The sequence below is a fragment of the Bombina bombina genome, chromosome 6, assembly GCF_027579735.1.
Source record: "Bombina bombina isolate aBomBom1 chromosome 6, aBomBom1.pri, whole genome shotgun sequence".
Taxonomy (NCBI): Eukaryota; Metazoa; Chordata; class Amphibia; order Anura; family Bombinatoridae; genus Bombina; species Bombina bombina.
Window position 1 is genome coordinate 37,487,813 of NC_069504.1, and position 15,926 is coordinate 37,503,738.

General features: G+C 36.2%; 1 protein-coding gene across 2 annotated transcripts in view; it reads left to right on the forward strand.

Moving 5' to 3' along the window:
* SMKR1 (small lysine rich protein 1) overlaps positions 1–15,926 on the forward strand; it is a 92,475-nt gene that overhangs the window by 35,634 nt on the left and 40,915 nt on the right. For both annotated transcript variants that reach the window (XM_053719742.1, XM_053719743.1), the window contains exon 2: positions 6,308–6,365. In XM_053719742.1, the coding sequence (XP_053575717.1) occupies positions 6,363–6,365 (3 nt within the window). In that variant the 5' untranslated portion in view covers positions 6,308–6,362. The remainder of the gene's footprint in view (positions 1–6,307; positions 6,366–15,926) is intronic.

Below are 15,926 nucleotides of genomic sequence, written 5' to 3' on the forward strand. Positions count from 1 at the left end.
CATATAAACCTGTGTATAGTATATATACTGCCGTATAAGACCTGCTGATGTATATGCTGCATATAAACTTGTGTATAGTACATATACTGCATATAAACCTGTGTATAGTATATATACTGCATATAAACCTGTGTATAGTGTGTATATATACTGCATATAAACCTTTGTATAGTATATATACTGCATATAAACCTGTGTATAGTATATATACTGCATATAAACCTGTGTATAGTGTATATATACTGCATATAAACCTGTGTATAGTATATATACTGCATATAAACCTGTGTATAGTATATATACTGCATATAAACCTGTGTATAGTATATATACTGCATATAAACCTGTGTATAGTATATATACTGCATATAAACTTGTGTATAGTATATATACTGCATATAAACCGTGTATAGTATATATACTGCCATATAAGCCTAGCTGATGTATATACTGCATATAAACCTATGTATAGTATATATACTGCCGTATAAGCCCTGCTGATGTATATGCTGCATATAAACCTGTGTATAGTATATATACTGCATATAAACCTGTGTATAGTATATATACTGCATATAAACCTGTGTATAGTATATATACTGCATATAAACCTGTGTATAGTATATATACTGCATATAAACCTGTGTATAGTATATATACTGCATGTAAACCTGTGTATAGTATATATACTGCATGTAAACCTGTGTATAGTATATATACTGCATATAAACCTGTGTATAGTATATATACTGCATATAAACCTGTGTATAGTATATATACTGCATGTAAACCTGTGTATAGTATATATATTGCATGTAAACCTGTGTATAGTATATATACTGCATATAAACCTGTGTATAGTATATATACTGCATATAAACCTGTGTATAGTATATATATTGCATGTAAACATGTGTATAGTATATATACTGCATATAAACCTGTGTATAGTATATATACTGCATATAAACCTGTGTATAGTATATATACTGCATATCAACCGTGTATAGTATATATACTGCATATAAACCTGTGTATAGTATATATATACTGCATATAAACCTGTGTATAAAATATATACTGCCATATAAACCTGTGTATAGTATATATACTGCATATAAACCTGTGTATAGTATATATACTGCATATAAACCTGTGTATAGTATATATACTGCATATAAACCTGTGTATAGTATATATACTGCATATAAACCTGTGTATAGTATATATATACTGCATATAAACCTGTGTATAATATATATACTGCCATATAAACCTGTGTATAGTATATATACTGCATATAAACCTGTGTATAGTATATATACTGCATATAAACCTGTGTATAGTATATATACTGCATACAAACCTGTGTATAGTATATATACTGCATATAAACATGTGTATAGTATATATACTGCATATAAACCTGTGTATAGTGTATATATACTGCATATAAACCTGTGTATAGTGTATATATACTGCATATAAACCTGTGTATAGTATATATACTGCATATAAACCTGTGTATAGTATATATACTGCATATAAACCTGTGTATAGTATATATACTGCATATAAACCTGTGTATAGTGTATATACTGCATATAAACCTGTGTATAGTGTATATATACTGCATATAAACCTGTGTATAGTATATATACTGCCATATAAGCCTAGCTGATGTATATACTGCATATAAACCTGTGTATAGTATATATACTGCCGTATAAGACCTGCTGATGTATATGCTGCATATAAACTTGTGTATAGTATATATACTGCATATAAACCTGTGTATAGTATATATACTGCCATATAAACCTGTGTATAGTATATATACTGCATATAAACCTGTGTATAGTATATATACTGCATATAAACCTGTGTATAGTATATATACTGCATATAAACCTTTGTATAGTATATATACTGCATATAAACCTGTGTATAGTATATATACTGCATATAAACCTGTGTATAGTGTATATATACTGCATATAAACCTGTGTATAGTATATATACTGCATATAAACCTGTGTATAGTATATATACTGCATATAAACCTGTGTATAGTATATATACTGCATATAAACTTGTGTATAGTATATATACTGCATATAAACTTGTGTATAGTATATATACTGCATATAAACCGTGTATAGTATATATACTGCATATAAACTTGTGTATAGTATATATACTGCATATAAACTTGTGTATAGTATATATACTGCATATAAACCGTGTATAGTATATATACTGCATATAAATCTGTGTATCGTATATATACTGCATATAAACCGTGTATAGTATATATACTGCATATAAACCTGTGTATAGTATATATACTGCATATAAACCTGTGTATAGTATATATACTGCATATAAACCTGTGTATAGTATATATACTGCATATAAACCTGTGTATAGTATATATACTGCATATAAACCGTGTATAGTATATATACTGCATATAAATCTGTGTATCGTATATATACTGCATATAAACCTGTGTATAGTATATATACTGCATATAAACCTGTGTATAGTATATATACTGCCATATAAGCCTAGCTGATGTATATGCTGCATATAAACCTGTGTATAGTATATATACTGCATATAAACCTGTGTATAGTATATATACTGCTGCCGTATAAGCCCTGCTGATGTATATGCTGCATATAAACTTGTGTATAGTATATATACTGCATGTAAACCTGTGTATAGTATATATACTGCATATAAACCTGTGTATAGTATATATACTGCATATAAACCTGTGTATAGTATATATACTGCATATAAACCTGTGTATAGTATATATACTGCATATAAACCTGTGTATAGTGTATATATACTGCATATAAACCTGTGTATAGTATATATACTGCCATATAAGCCTAGCTGATGTATATACTGCATATAAACCTGTGTATAGTATATATACTGCCGTATAAGACCTGCTGATGTATATGCTGCATATAAACTTGTTTATAGTACATATACTGCATATAAACCTGTGTATAGTATATATACTGCATATAAACCTGTGTATAGTGTGTATATATACTGCATATAAACCTTTGTATAGTATATATACTGCATATAAACCTGTGTATAGTATATATACTGCATATAAACCTGTGTATAGTATATATACTGCATATAAACCTGTGTATAGTGTATATATACTGCATATAAACCTGTGTATAGTATATATACTGCATATAAACCTGTGTATAGTATATATACTGCATATAAACTTGTGTATAGTATATATACTGCATATAAACTTGTGTATAGTATATATACTGCATATAAACCGTGTATAGTATATATACTGCATATAAATCTGTGTATCGTATATATACTGCATATAAACCTGTGTATAGTATATATACTGCATATAAACCTGTGTATAGTATATATACTGCCGTATAAGCCCTGCTGATGTATATGCTGCATATAAACCTGTGTATAGTATATATACTGCCGTATAAGCCCTGCTGATGTATATGCTGCATATAAACTTGTGTATAGTATATATACTGCATGTAAACCTGTGTATAGTATATATACTGCATATAAACCTGTGTATAGTATATATACTGCATATAAACCTGTGTATAGTATATATACTGCATATAAACCTGTGTATAGTATATATATACTGCATATAAACCGTGTATAGTATATATACTGCATATAAACCTGTGTATAGTATATATACTGCATATAAACCTGTGTATAGTATATATACTGCATGTAAACCTGTGTATAGTATATATACTGCCTTATAAGCAGTGCTGATGTATATACTGCATATAAACCGTGTATAGTATATATATACTGCATATAAACCTGTGTATAGTATATATACTGCATATAAACCTGTGTATAGTATATATACTGCATATAAACCTGTGTATATTATATATACTGCATATAAACCTGTGTATAGTATATATACTGCATATAAACCTGTGTATAGTATATATACTGCATATAAACCTGTGTATAGTATATATACTGCATATAAACCTGTGTATAGTGTATATATACTGCATATAAACCTGTGTATAGTATATATACTGCATATAAACCTGTGTATAGTATATATACTGCATATAAACCTGTGTATAGTGTATATACTGCATGTAAACCTGTGTATAGTATATATATTGCATGTAAACCTGTGTATAGTATATATACTGCATATAAACCTGTGTATAGTATATATACTGCATGTAAACCTGTGTATAGTATATATACTGCATATAAACCTGTGTATAGTATATATACTGCATATAAACCTGTGTATAGTATATATACTGCATGTAAACCTGTGTATAGTATATATATTGCATGTAAACCTGTGTATAGTATATATATTGCATGTAAACCTGTGTATAGTATATATATTGCATGTAAACCTGTGTATAGTATATATATTGCATGTAAACCTGTGTATAGTATATATACTGCATGTAAACCTTTGTATAGTATATATATTGCATGTAAACCTGTGTATAGTATATATACTGCATGTAAACCTGTGTATAGTATATATACTGCCTTATAAGCAGTGCTGATGTATATACTGCATATAAACCGTGTATAGTATATATACTGCATATAAACCTGTGTATAGTATATATACTGCATATAAACCTGTGTATAGTATATATACTGCATATAAACCTGTGTATAGTATATATACTGCATATAAACCTGTGTATAGTATATATACTGCATATAAACCTGTGTATAGTATATATACTGCATATAAACCTGTGTATAGTGTATATATACTGCATATAAACCTGTGTATAGTATATATACTGCATATAAACCTGTGTATAGTATATATACTGCATGTAAACCTGTGTATAGTATATATATTGCATGTAAACCTGTGTATAGTATATATATTGCATGTAAACCTGTGTATAGTATATATACTGCATGTAAACCTGTGTATAGTATATATATTGCATGTAAACCTGTGTATAGTATATATATTGCATGTAAACCTGTGTATAGTATATATACTGCATATAAACCTGTGTATAGTATATATTGCATGTAAACCTGTGTATAGTATATATACTGCATGTAAACCTGTGTATAGTATATATACTGCATATAAACCTATGTATAGTATATATACTGCATATAAACCTGTGTATAATATATATACTGCATGTAAACCTGTGTATAGTATATATACTGCATGTAAACCTGTGTATAGTATATATACTGCATGTAAACCTGTGTATAGTATATATACTGCATGTAAACCTGTGTATAGTATATATACTGCATATAAACCGTGTATAGTATATATACTGCATATAAACCTGTGTATAGTATATATACTGCATATAAACCTGTGTATAGTATATATACTGCATTTAAACCTGTGTATAGTATATATACTGCATATAAACCTGTGTATATATACTGCATATAAACCTGTGTATAGTATATATACTGCATATAAACCTGTGTATAGTATATATACTGCATATAAACCTGTGTATAGTATATATACTGCATGTAAACCTGTGTATAGTATATATACTGCATATAAACCTGTGTATAGTATATATACTGCATGTAAACCTGTGTATAGTATATATACTGCATATAAACCTGTGTATAGTGTATATATACTGCATATAAACCTGTGTATAGTGTATATACTGCCATATAAGCAGTGCTGATGTATATACTGCATATAAACCTGTGTATAGTATATATACTGCATATAAACCTGTGTATATATACTGCATATAAACCTGTGTATAGTATATATACTGCATATAAACCTGTGTATAGTATATATACTGCATATAAACCTGTGTATAGTATATATACTGCATGTAAACCTGTGTATAGTATATATACTGCATATAAACCTGTGTATATATACTGCATATAAACCTGTGTATAGTATATATACTGCATGTAAACCTGTGTATAGTATATATACTGCATATAAACCTGTGTATAGTATATATACTGCATGTAAACCTGTGTATAGTATATATACTGCATATAAACCTGTGTATAGTATATATACTGCATGTAAACCTGTGTATAGTATATATACTGCATATAAACCTGTGTATAGTATATATACTGCATATAAACCTGTGTATAGTATATATACTGCATATAAACCTGTGTATAGTATATATACTGCATGTAAACCTGTGTATAGTATTTACACTATAACCTACATAACACTACAGCATGCGGCCTGTTTGTATTGTGTGTAACTCTCTCTTTTATTTTCCAGGAACTGACACTATGGAAAGCTAGTTCCTCTCGCAGAGGTCGCCGTATACTTTAGAATGGTAATATATTGCACATGAATTGCTTGCCTAGAGATGTATATAGCTGGGGACAGGTCAGACTCATTATATGGTTCATCTGCTTTTATTCTTGGCAAACACAAAGGCATTTTCAGTGCATTGCACCTTTCCGTGCAGTGGCTGATTTGTCATTTCCCCCTCTATATATTTTAGCTTCTCTGCTGGCAGGAAAAGGGTTAAACAAGACGTTAAACCGTGATTTTGTTTGTAACATCCCCAGCCTTATTCCTGGAAGCCTTGTTCACATCTGCATGTTCCCCTGTTGTACGGCACTTGCAATCTGTATTTCACAGTGACTGACATATCCTGAGCCCTTGTTACTGTCTGTATTATATTACATGCTGGGAAATGAATGTGCTGCTGTTAACCCATTGACTGCCAGAGATAATCGCAACATCCTCTGCAGCAATATATCTGGCAGCCAATGGCTGAGCAGCGTGTCTGGCTAATTTCCCTGGAGAAGAAGCCTCAGCCAGTGATGTCACCCAGCGATCACATTTCATTGCCTCGTCTAGATCTGCAGAGGATGAGATTATGGATTTTTTGGATATTGCAGCATTAGCACCAGGAGGGTGGGTTATTAGCCATTCCAACACAATAGATGTACAATGTCAGCGAGAGTTATATTCAAATATGCTTATTTATTATTGCACTGTTGCTTGGGGCTAAACATGTAGTTAAAGGGACAGTCTACACCAGAATTGTTATTGTTTAAAAAGATAGATAATCCCTTTATTACGCATTCCCTTGTTTTGCATACACAGTTATATTAATACACTTTTTACCTCTGTGATTACCTTGTATCTAAGCCTCTGCAGACTGCCCCCTTATTTCAGTACTTTTGACAAACTTGCATTCTACCCAATCAGTGCTTACTCCTAGGTAACTCCCCTTGCGTGAGCACAATGTTATCTATATGACACACATGAACTAACACCCTCTAGTCGTTAAAACTGTCAAAATGCATTCAGATAAGAGACAGCCTTCAAGTGCTTAGAAATTAGCATATGAGCCTACCTAGATTTAGCTTTTAACTAAGAATACCAAGAGAATAAAGCAAAATTGGTGAAAAAAAGTAAATTGGAAAATTGCTTATAATTACATGCCCTATATGAATCATAAAAGTTTATTTTGGACTAGACTGTCCCTTTAAAGTCAGCTCTGCATTGGCACTGCTTATCCGGAACTGAACAAGGGCAGTGATTGGTGGATATGCAGATATGCTTCACCTGATTTCCTCAGCAGCTATGTTTAAATCTAAACCAGTAATACATTGATGATCCAGAGCTGACTGAGGTTTACAGGAACACAAAACCCCAAATGTTTATTTAATGATTCATAGAGCACACAGTCTTAAACAATGCTCCAATTTACATCTATTATCTCATTTGTTTTGTTCCCTTGGTATCATTTGTTGAAAATGATACCTAGGTTGGCTCAGGAGCAGTAATGCAGTACTTGGAGTATGCTGCTGATTGGTGTTTGCACTTATATGCCTATTGTCATTGGTTTAACTGATGTGTTTAGCTACTAGTGGTGCATTGCTGCTTTTCCAAGGATACCAAGAGAATGAAGCAAATTTTATAATAGAAGTAAATTGGAAAGTTGTTTAAGATCTTCTGTTCCCTCTGGGGTTAAAGTCTAAATTAAACCTGCATGATTCAGACAGAGCTTGTAATTTTATGACACTTTTTAAATTCACTTCTAGATTTAAATGTGCCTTGTTCTCTTGGTATCCCTTGTTGAAAAAGAATATGCACATATCCTACACTAGTGAGAGCTAGCTGCTGATTGGTGCCTGCACACATTTGTCTCTTGTGATTGGCTGACTAGATTTGTTTTTTTATTCTTTTATTAAACCAGTTCACAGGACATAAGAGAGAAAATGACATACATTTCATGTCCAAAAAACAGATGACTAATTATGATTTGTTAATACAGAAACAATAAGTAAATACATAACACCGAACAATAAGAGTAAGCCACGTCTTCCAAGAATTAATCTCAATTCGAAAGGTTAAACTGGTTTCAAAGTCTCCAACACAAGTACAGGGCAATTCCTATATATATTATCCCAATCTCTCTTGGTACTATCATGCCTGTGAACCATACACATTTTTCTTTTATCCCCCCAAAAACATAAAAAAAAAACATAACCATAAATAATAAATAAATCACTCCATCCCTCTATAACATTACTCGCTTTAACACAGTCTTCAGATTATTATGTTACTGATGAAGCTGGTATCCAGGAAAGAGGAAACAGCCCAGTTTTGGCAGCTGATATAAATGGTTTGGTGTTGAATCATGGAGATAATATCTGTTTTTGAATCACCAATGTTTGAGCTCTGATCAATGGTAACCATTTATCCAAAAATTCCTGAGTCTTATAATCATTTAATAAATTAACATTCTGAATCTCAAACGTAATATGTTGTAGAAGGGTACTAGTAAAACTAGGTGGAGAAGTATCCTTCCACTTCTTCAATATCATGTATCGCATTATCATTATCATTGTACAATAGGTATGGTAGTAGTTCGGTCTAATAATTGCCGAATCCGTCCTAAAAAAATATATAGCTACCATTAATCTTGAAATGATCCGAAAAAAGTTTGTTGTACCAAAAATGTAATTTGGACCATAATTGTGATATCTTTGGACATTTCCAGAATATATGTAGAATATCTGCTTTATCTAGATGGCATTTAGGACAGTAATACTCATTATTTGGAAAGAATTTTGCCAATTTAGAGGGAGAGAAATAGATATTGTTAATCAGTTTGACATGTGATTCTTTCCAACCAATGGGAATTGTAAGTTTTTGCATTAACAAAAAACTGTGTCTAATTTTAAGTCTACTGCTGGAAAATGCAATACCCAGAAAGCTTGAATTTTATTTAAATATAACTGACCCTGTTTAGAAAGCAAAATATCATACAATAAAGATATAGAACATTTGCCTACAGAAAATTTCTTAATGGATAGATTGATCTCGGACCATCGACACAGTAGCTCAATTTTCCAACATTTACAATTAATAAAATGACGTATCTGAAAATATGCAAACAAGTCATTCCTAGATATTTGGAACCTGCGAATAAGGTTATTAAAGGATAGTAAGTGTCCGGTAGAAGAGAACAGTTGATGCAGGTATATCAACCCCTTTTGGGACCATGATTTAAAAACTGCTTGTTGGATTCCTGGTATAAATTCTGGATTCCCACATAATGGAAAAAGGCAAGAACATTTAAAATCTATTCCCAGATTGAAGCGCAAATCTTCTGCCATGCAATGATAACATTCTGATTAGATTTGTACAGCTAGCTGCCAGTAGTGCAGTGCTGCTCCTTCAGCAAAGGATAACAAGAGAATGAAGCAAATTTGATAATATAAGTCAATTGGAAAGTTGTTTGAAACTGTATGTTCTATCCAAATCATGAAAGAATTTTTTGGGGGGGTTTCCTTACTCTTTAAGCAAAAGTGCAATAATAAAGTCCTTTAAAGGGTCATGAAACCCAGATGATTTCTTTCACGATTTAGAAACAGCATGCAATTTTAAACAACTATAACCTTTTCTTCATTATCTTGCTATCTTTATTTAAAAAGCAGGAATTTAAAGCTTTGGAGCTGGCCCATTTTTGGTTCAGAACACTGGATAGTGCTTATTGGTGGCTACATTTAGTAAACCAATAAGCAAGCATAACCCAGGTTCTGAACCAAAAATGGCCAGTTAGAGACATCATGCATTGTGCGCCTGCGCTTCTACCATACTAACTGTTAGTTTATGGCCAGGTTTGGCACATGCTCAGACAGGCTCACCACCCAGCAGTACAGCACATCATGCATTGTGCGCCTGCGCTGCTACCATAGTAACTGTTAGTTTATGGCCAGGTGTGGCACATGCACAGACAGGCTCACCACCCAGCAGTACAGCACATCATGCATTGTGCGCCTGCGCTGCTACCATAGTAACTGTTAGTTTATAGCCAGGTGTGGCACATGCACAGACAGGCTCACCACCCGGCAGTACAGCACATCATGCATTGTGCGCCTGCGCTTCTACCATACTAACTGTTAGTTTATGGCCAGGTGTAGCACATGCACAGACAGGCTCACCACCCAGTAGTACAGCACATCATGCATTGTGCGCCTGCGCTGCTACCATACTAACTGTTAGTTTATGGCCAGGTTTGGCACATGCTCAGACAGGCTCACTACCCGGCAGTACAGCACATCATGCATTGTGCACCTGCGCTTCTACCATACTAACTGTTAGTTTATGGCCAGGTGTAGCACATGCACAGACAGGCTCACCACCCAGCAGTACAGCACATCATGCATTGTGCGCCTGCGCTTCTACCATACTAACTGTTAGTTTATGGCCAGGTGTAGCACATGCACAGACAGGCTCACCACCCAGCAGTACAGCACATCATGCATTGTGCACCTGCACTTCTACCATACTAACTGTTAGTTTATAGCCAGGTTTGGCGCATGCTCAGTCAGGCTCACCACCCGGCAGTACAGCACATCATGCATTGTGCGCCTGCGCTTCTACCATAGTAACTGTTAGTTTATGGCCAGGTTTGGCACATGCTCAGTCAGGCTCACCACCCGGCAGTACAGCACATCATGCATTGTGCGTCTGCGCTGCTACCATACTAACTGTTAGTTTATGGCCAGGTTTGGCACATGCTCAGTCAGGCTCACCACCCGGCAGTACAGCACATCATGCATTGTGCGTCTGCGCTGCTACCATACTAACTGTTAGTTTATGGCCAGGTTTGGCACATGCTCAGTCAGGCTCACCACCCGGCAGTACAGCACATCATGCATTGTGCGCCTGCTCTTCTACCATACTAACTGTTAGTTTATAGCCAGGTTTGGCACAGGCTCAGACAGGCTCACCACCCAACAGTACAGCACATCATGCATTGTGCGCCTGCGCTTCTACCATACTAACTGTTAGTTTATAGCCAGGTTTGGCACATGCACAGACAGGCTCACCACCCGGCAGTACAGCACATCATGCATTGTGCGCCTGCGCTTCTACCATAGTAACTGTTAGTTTATGGCCAGGTTTGGCACAGGCTCAGACAGGCTCACCACCCGGCAGTACAGCACATCATGCATTGTGCGCCTGCGCTTCTACCATACTAACTGTTAGTTTATAGCCAGGTTTGGCACAGGCTCAGTCAGGCTCACCACCCAGTAGTACAGCACATCATGCATTGTGCGCCTGCGCTTCTACCATACTAACTGTTAGTTTATAGCCAGGTTTGGCACATGCTCAGACAGGCTCACCACCCGGCAGTACAGCACATCATGCATTGTGCGCCTGCGCTTCTACCATACTAACTGTTAGTTTATAGCCAGGTTTGGCACAGGCTCAGACAGGCTCACCACCCAACAGTACAGCATATCATGCATTGTGCGCCTGCACTTCTACCATACTTACTGTTAGTTTATAGCCAGGTTTGGCACAGGCTCAGACAGGCTCACCACCCAACAGTACAGCACATCATGCATTGTGCGCCTGCGCTTCTACCATACTAACTGTTAGTTTATAGCCAGGTTTGGCACATGCTCAGACAGGCTCACCACCCGGCAGTACAGCACATCATGCATTGTGCGCCTGCGCTTCTACCATAGTAACTGTTAGTTTATGGCCAGGTTTGGCACATGCTCAGACAGGCTCACCACCCGGCAGTACAGCACATCATGCATTGTGCGCCTGCACTTCTACCATACTAACTGTTAGTTTATAGCCAGGTTTGGCACATGCACAGACAGGCTCACCACCCGGCAGTACAGCACATTATGCATTGTGCGCCTGCGCTTCTACCATACTAACTGTTAGTTTATGGCCAGGTTTGGCACATGCTCAGACAGGCTCACCACCCGGCAGTACAGCACATCATGCATTGTGCGCCTGCGCTGCTACCATACTAACTGTTAGTTTATGGCCAGGTTTGGCACATGCTCAGACAGGCTCACCACCCGGCAGTACAGCACATCATGCATTGTGCGCCTGCACTTCTACCATACTAACTGTTAGTTTATAGCCAGGTTTGGCACATGCACAGACAGGCTCACCACCCGGCAGTACAGCACATCATGCATTGTGCGCCTGCGCTTCTACCATAGTAACTGTTAGTTTATGGCCAGGTTTGGCACATGCTCAGACAGGCTCACCACCCGGCAGTACAGCACATCATGCATTGTGCGCCTGCGCTGCTACCATACTAACTGTTAGTTTATGGCCAGGTTTGGCACATGCACAGACAGGCTCACCACCCGGCAGTACAGCACATCATGCATTATGCGCCTGCACTGCTACCATACTAACTGTTAGTTTATAGCCAGGTTTGGCACATGCGCCAGATAGGCTCACCACCCGGCAGTACAGCACATCATGCATTGTGCGCCTGCGCTTCTACCATACTAACTGTTAGTTTATGGCCAGGTGTAGCACATGCACAGACAGGCTCACCACCCGGCAGTACAGCACATCATGCATTGTGCACCTGCGCTTCTACCATACTAACTGTTAGTTTATAGCCAGGTTTGGCACATGCTCAGACAGGCTCACCACCCAGCAGTACAGCACATCATGCATTGTGCACCTGCGCTTCTACCATACTAACTGTTAGTTTATAGCCAGGTTTGGCACATGCACAGACAGGCTCACCACCCGGCAGTACAGCACATCATGCATTGTGCGCCTGCGCTTCTACCATACTAACTGTTAGTTTATAGCCAGGTTTGGCACATGCACAGACAGATTCACCACCCGGCAGTAAGGCACATCATGCATTGTGCGCCTGCGCTTCTACCATACTAACTGTTAGTTTATGGCCAGGTTTAGCACATGCACAGACAGGCTCACCACCCGGTAGTACAGCACATCATGCATTGTACGCCTGCGCTGCTACCATACTAACTGTTAGTTTATGGCCAGGTTTGGCACATGCACAGACAGGCTCACCACCCGGCAGTACAGCACATCATGCATTGTACGCCTGCGCTGCTACCATACTAACTGATAGTTTATGGCCAGGTTTGGCACATGCACAGACAGGCTCACCACCCAGTAGTACAGCACATCATGCATTGTGCGCCTGCGCTGCTACCATAGTAACTGTTAGTTTATAGCCAGGTTTGGCACATGCACAGACAGGCTCACCACCCAGTAGTACAGCACATCATGCATTGTGCGCCTGCGCTTCTACCATACTAACTGTTACTTTATAGCCAGGTGTGGCACATGATCAGACAGGCTCACCACCCGGCAGTACAGCACATCATGCATTGTGCGCCTGCGCTTCTACCATACTAACTGTTAGTTTATGGCCAGGTTTGGCACATGCACAGACAGACTCACCACCCAGTAGTACAGCACATCATGCATTGTGCGCCTGCGCTTCTACCATACTAACTGTTAGTTTATGGCCAGGTGTGGCACATGCACAGACAAAACAAACTAACACCTTACCCTGCAGGGAATAAGTGTCAAAAGGAAGGGAGGTGCGCCAAATTCAACTTATACAACAAACAATAAATGTAAAAATAAAAACAATATAAAAGAAATAAAGGAAATAAAGTCCGGATTAAATTGGTGAGTGACAAAAAAGTCCATACAAACAATTCCTGTTGCTGGGGAATTGGCAGCTCTCTCCACAGATTATCGATACAAAAACAGTTCCTGAAACACAGAAAAAAGAGAGGCGCTCTTCGTGTAATATGTCCTAGAACGATGTGACCAGATGTATTAAGCAATGGAAATATACTCACAAACGACCATGCACCCACAGTGCAATAACAAGCAGGCCGAAACTTCGGAGCCGTTCGGCTGACTCACTAAGACGATAGGCACTTGGGACCAAAGCGAGGCTCACCAGAATGACCACTTCCGTTGGTGTGTGGGACCAGGATACCAAACTGCTGGCAAAAAGAATGTAACCCTTGGTGTGGGAGCTCCAACCAGGCGGAGGTCCCAAATCGTTAAAGGGGAAGATTAAATCCAATGTCCAGAGCAAGGATTAAACATTAATTTCTTTATTAAAAACAATTAAAAGTTGTTGCTTAGCAACGCGTTTCTCGGCTGAGTGCCGTTTCTTCAGGCTAATATTGAGATACTGATACCTTGCTCTATTTATACACCCTAGACTAATCAATTGCTGCAAATTGCTCACACACTAGTTTACGAATGGCCTATCAGAGTTAAGCTAAACTGACATGCCCATATTGATTCGACCTATGGTATAGGTTGTATGAGATAATTCCCATAACTTAAAAATATATGTTTATACATAATTTACCGTCTCATTTAAGGAGAAATTATGGTGCGGCTGTGGCAATATACTCTTGTCTTTTTATACATTGCTAAATTGCTTGAAATATAATATATTTCATTTCGAATCTCAGCGGACTATATAATCCTCTAATCGGCAACATAATGATACAAAAAGTAAATGATGTGCATTGTAATTGCTAGTATTGAAAAATCTATAATTAAATATAATACAATAAATGTATTTCTGTAAATAATAAAATATAAAAAAAAATATATATATACACCCTTAGCAATTTGAGTATTCAAAAGGCTGATAGGACTATAATCTTAAAATTCCTCATACTTATAGCGCTTAATTTGAAATTCTTTTGTTATTTCTTTGGCGTTCTTTTGAACTTATAATATAATTGACAAAATGAGTTTAATCCTAGTGCTGTTATTCATATGACGTATCTAGAAACAAATGCCATATATATTGTTCACAAGTACCACATATGGCCCACATGGCTATGGTATAGTGGGCTACCAAATTATATCAAAAACTTCACCCATAAAAATGACTAATTAATAAATAACGTACTACTATTAGCCTATATCATTGTCTAGTTGGTTGTTGAAATATGGTATAGAAAGACCCAACAGTGATATTTAATTTAGTACATGATTATTACCTCCCACCAATACAAATATTTTGGTTAAATAAAGGATGTGTGTGCATACTAGTATAAATAATAGTGTTAGGTTCCTTGTGATCTTTAAGTACCTATATTGTGAAAAATAATATATTTGAATTAGAATTAAATATATAATAACATATAAATATAATAATATATAATAGACCCCTAATATGAATAGTGGTACTAACTCGGTGAGTAGACTAAATCTCTTAAAGGGACACTGTACCCAAATTTTTTCTTTTGTAATTCAGATAGAGCATGCAATTTTAAGCAACTTTCTAATTTACTCCTATTATCAATTTTTCTTTGTTCTCTTGCTATCTTTATTTGAAAAAGGCATCTAAGCTTTTTTTTTTGGTTTCAGTACTCTGGACAGCACTTTTTTATTGGTGGATGAATTTATCCACCAATCAGCAAGGACAACCCAGGTTGTTCACCAAAAATGGGCCGGCATCTAAACTTACATTCTTGCATTTCAAATAAAGATACCAAGAGAATGAAGAAAATTTGATAATAAGAGTAAATTAAAAAGTTGCTTAAAATTTCATGCTCAATCTGAATCACGAAAG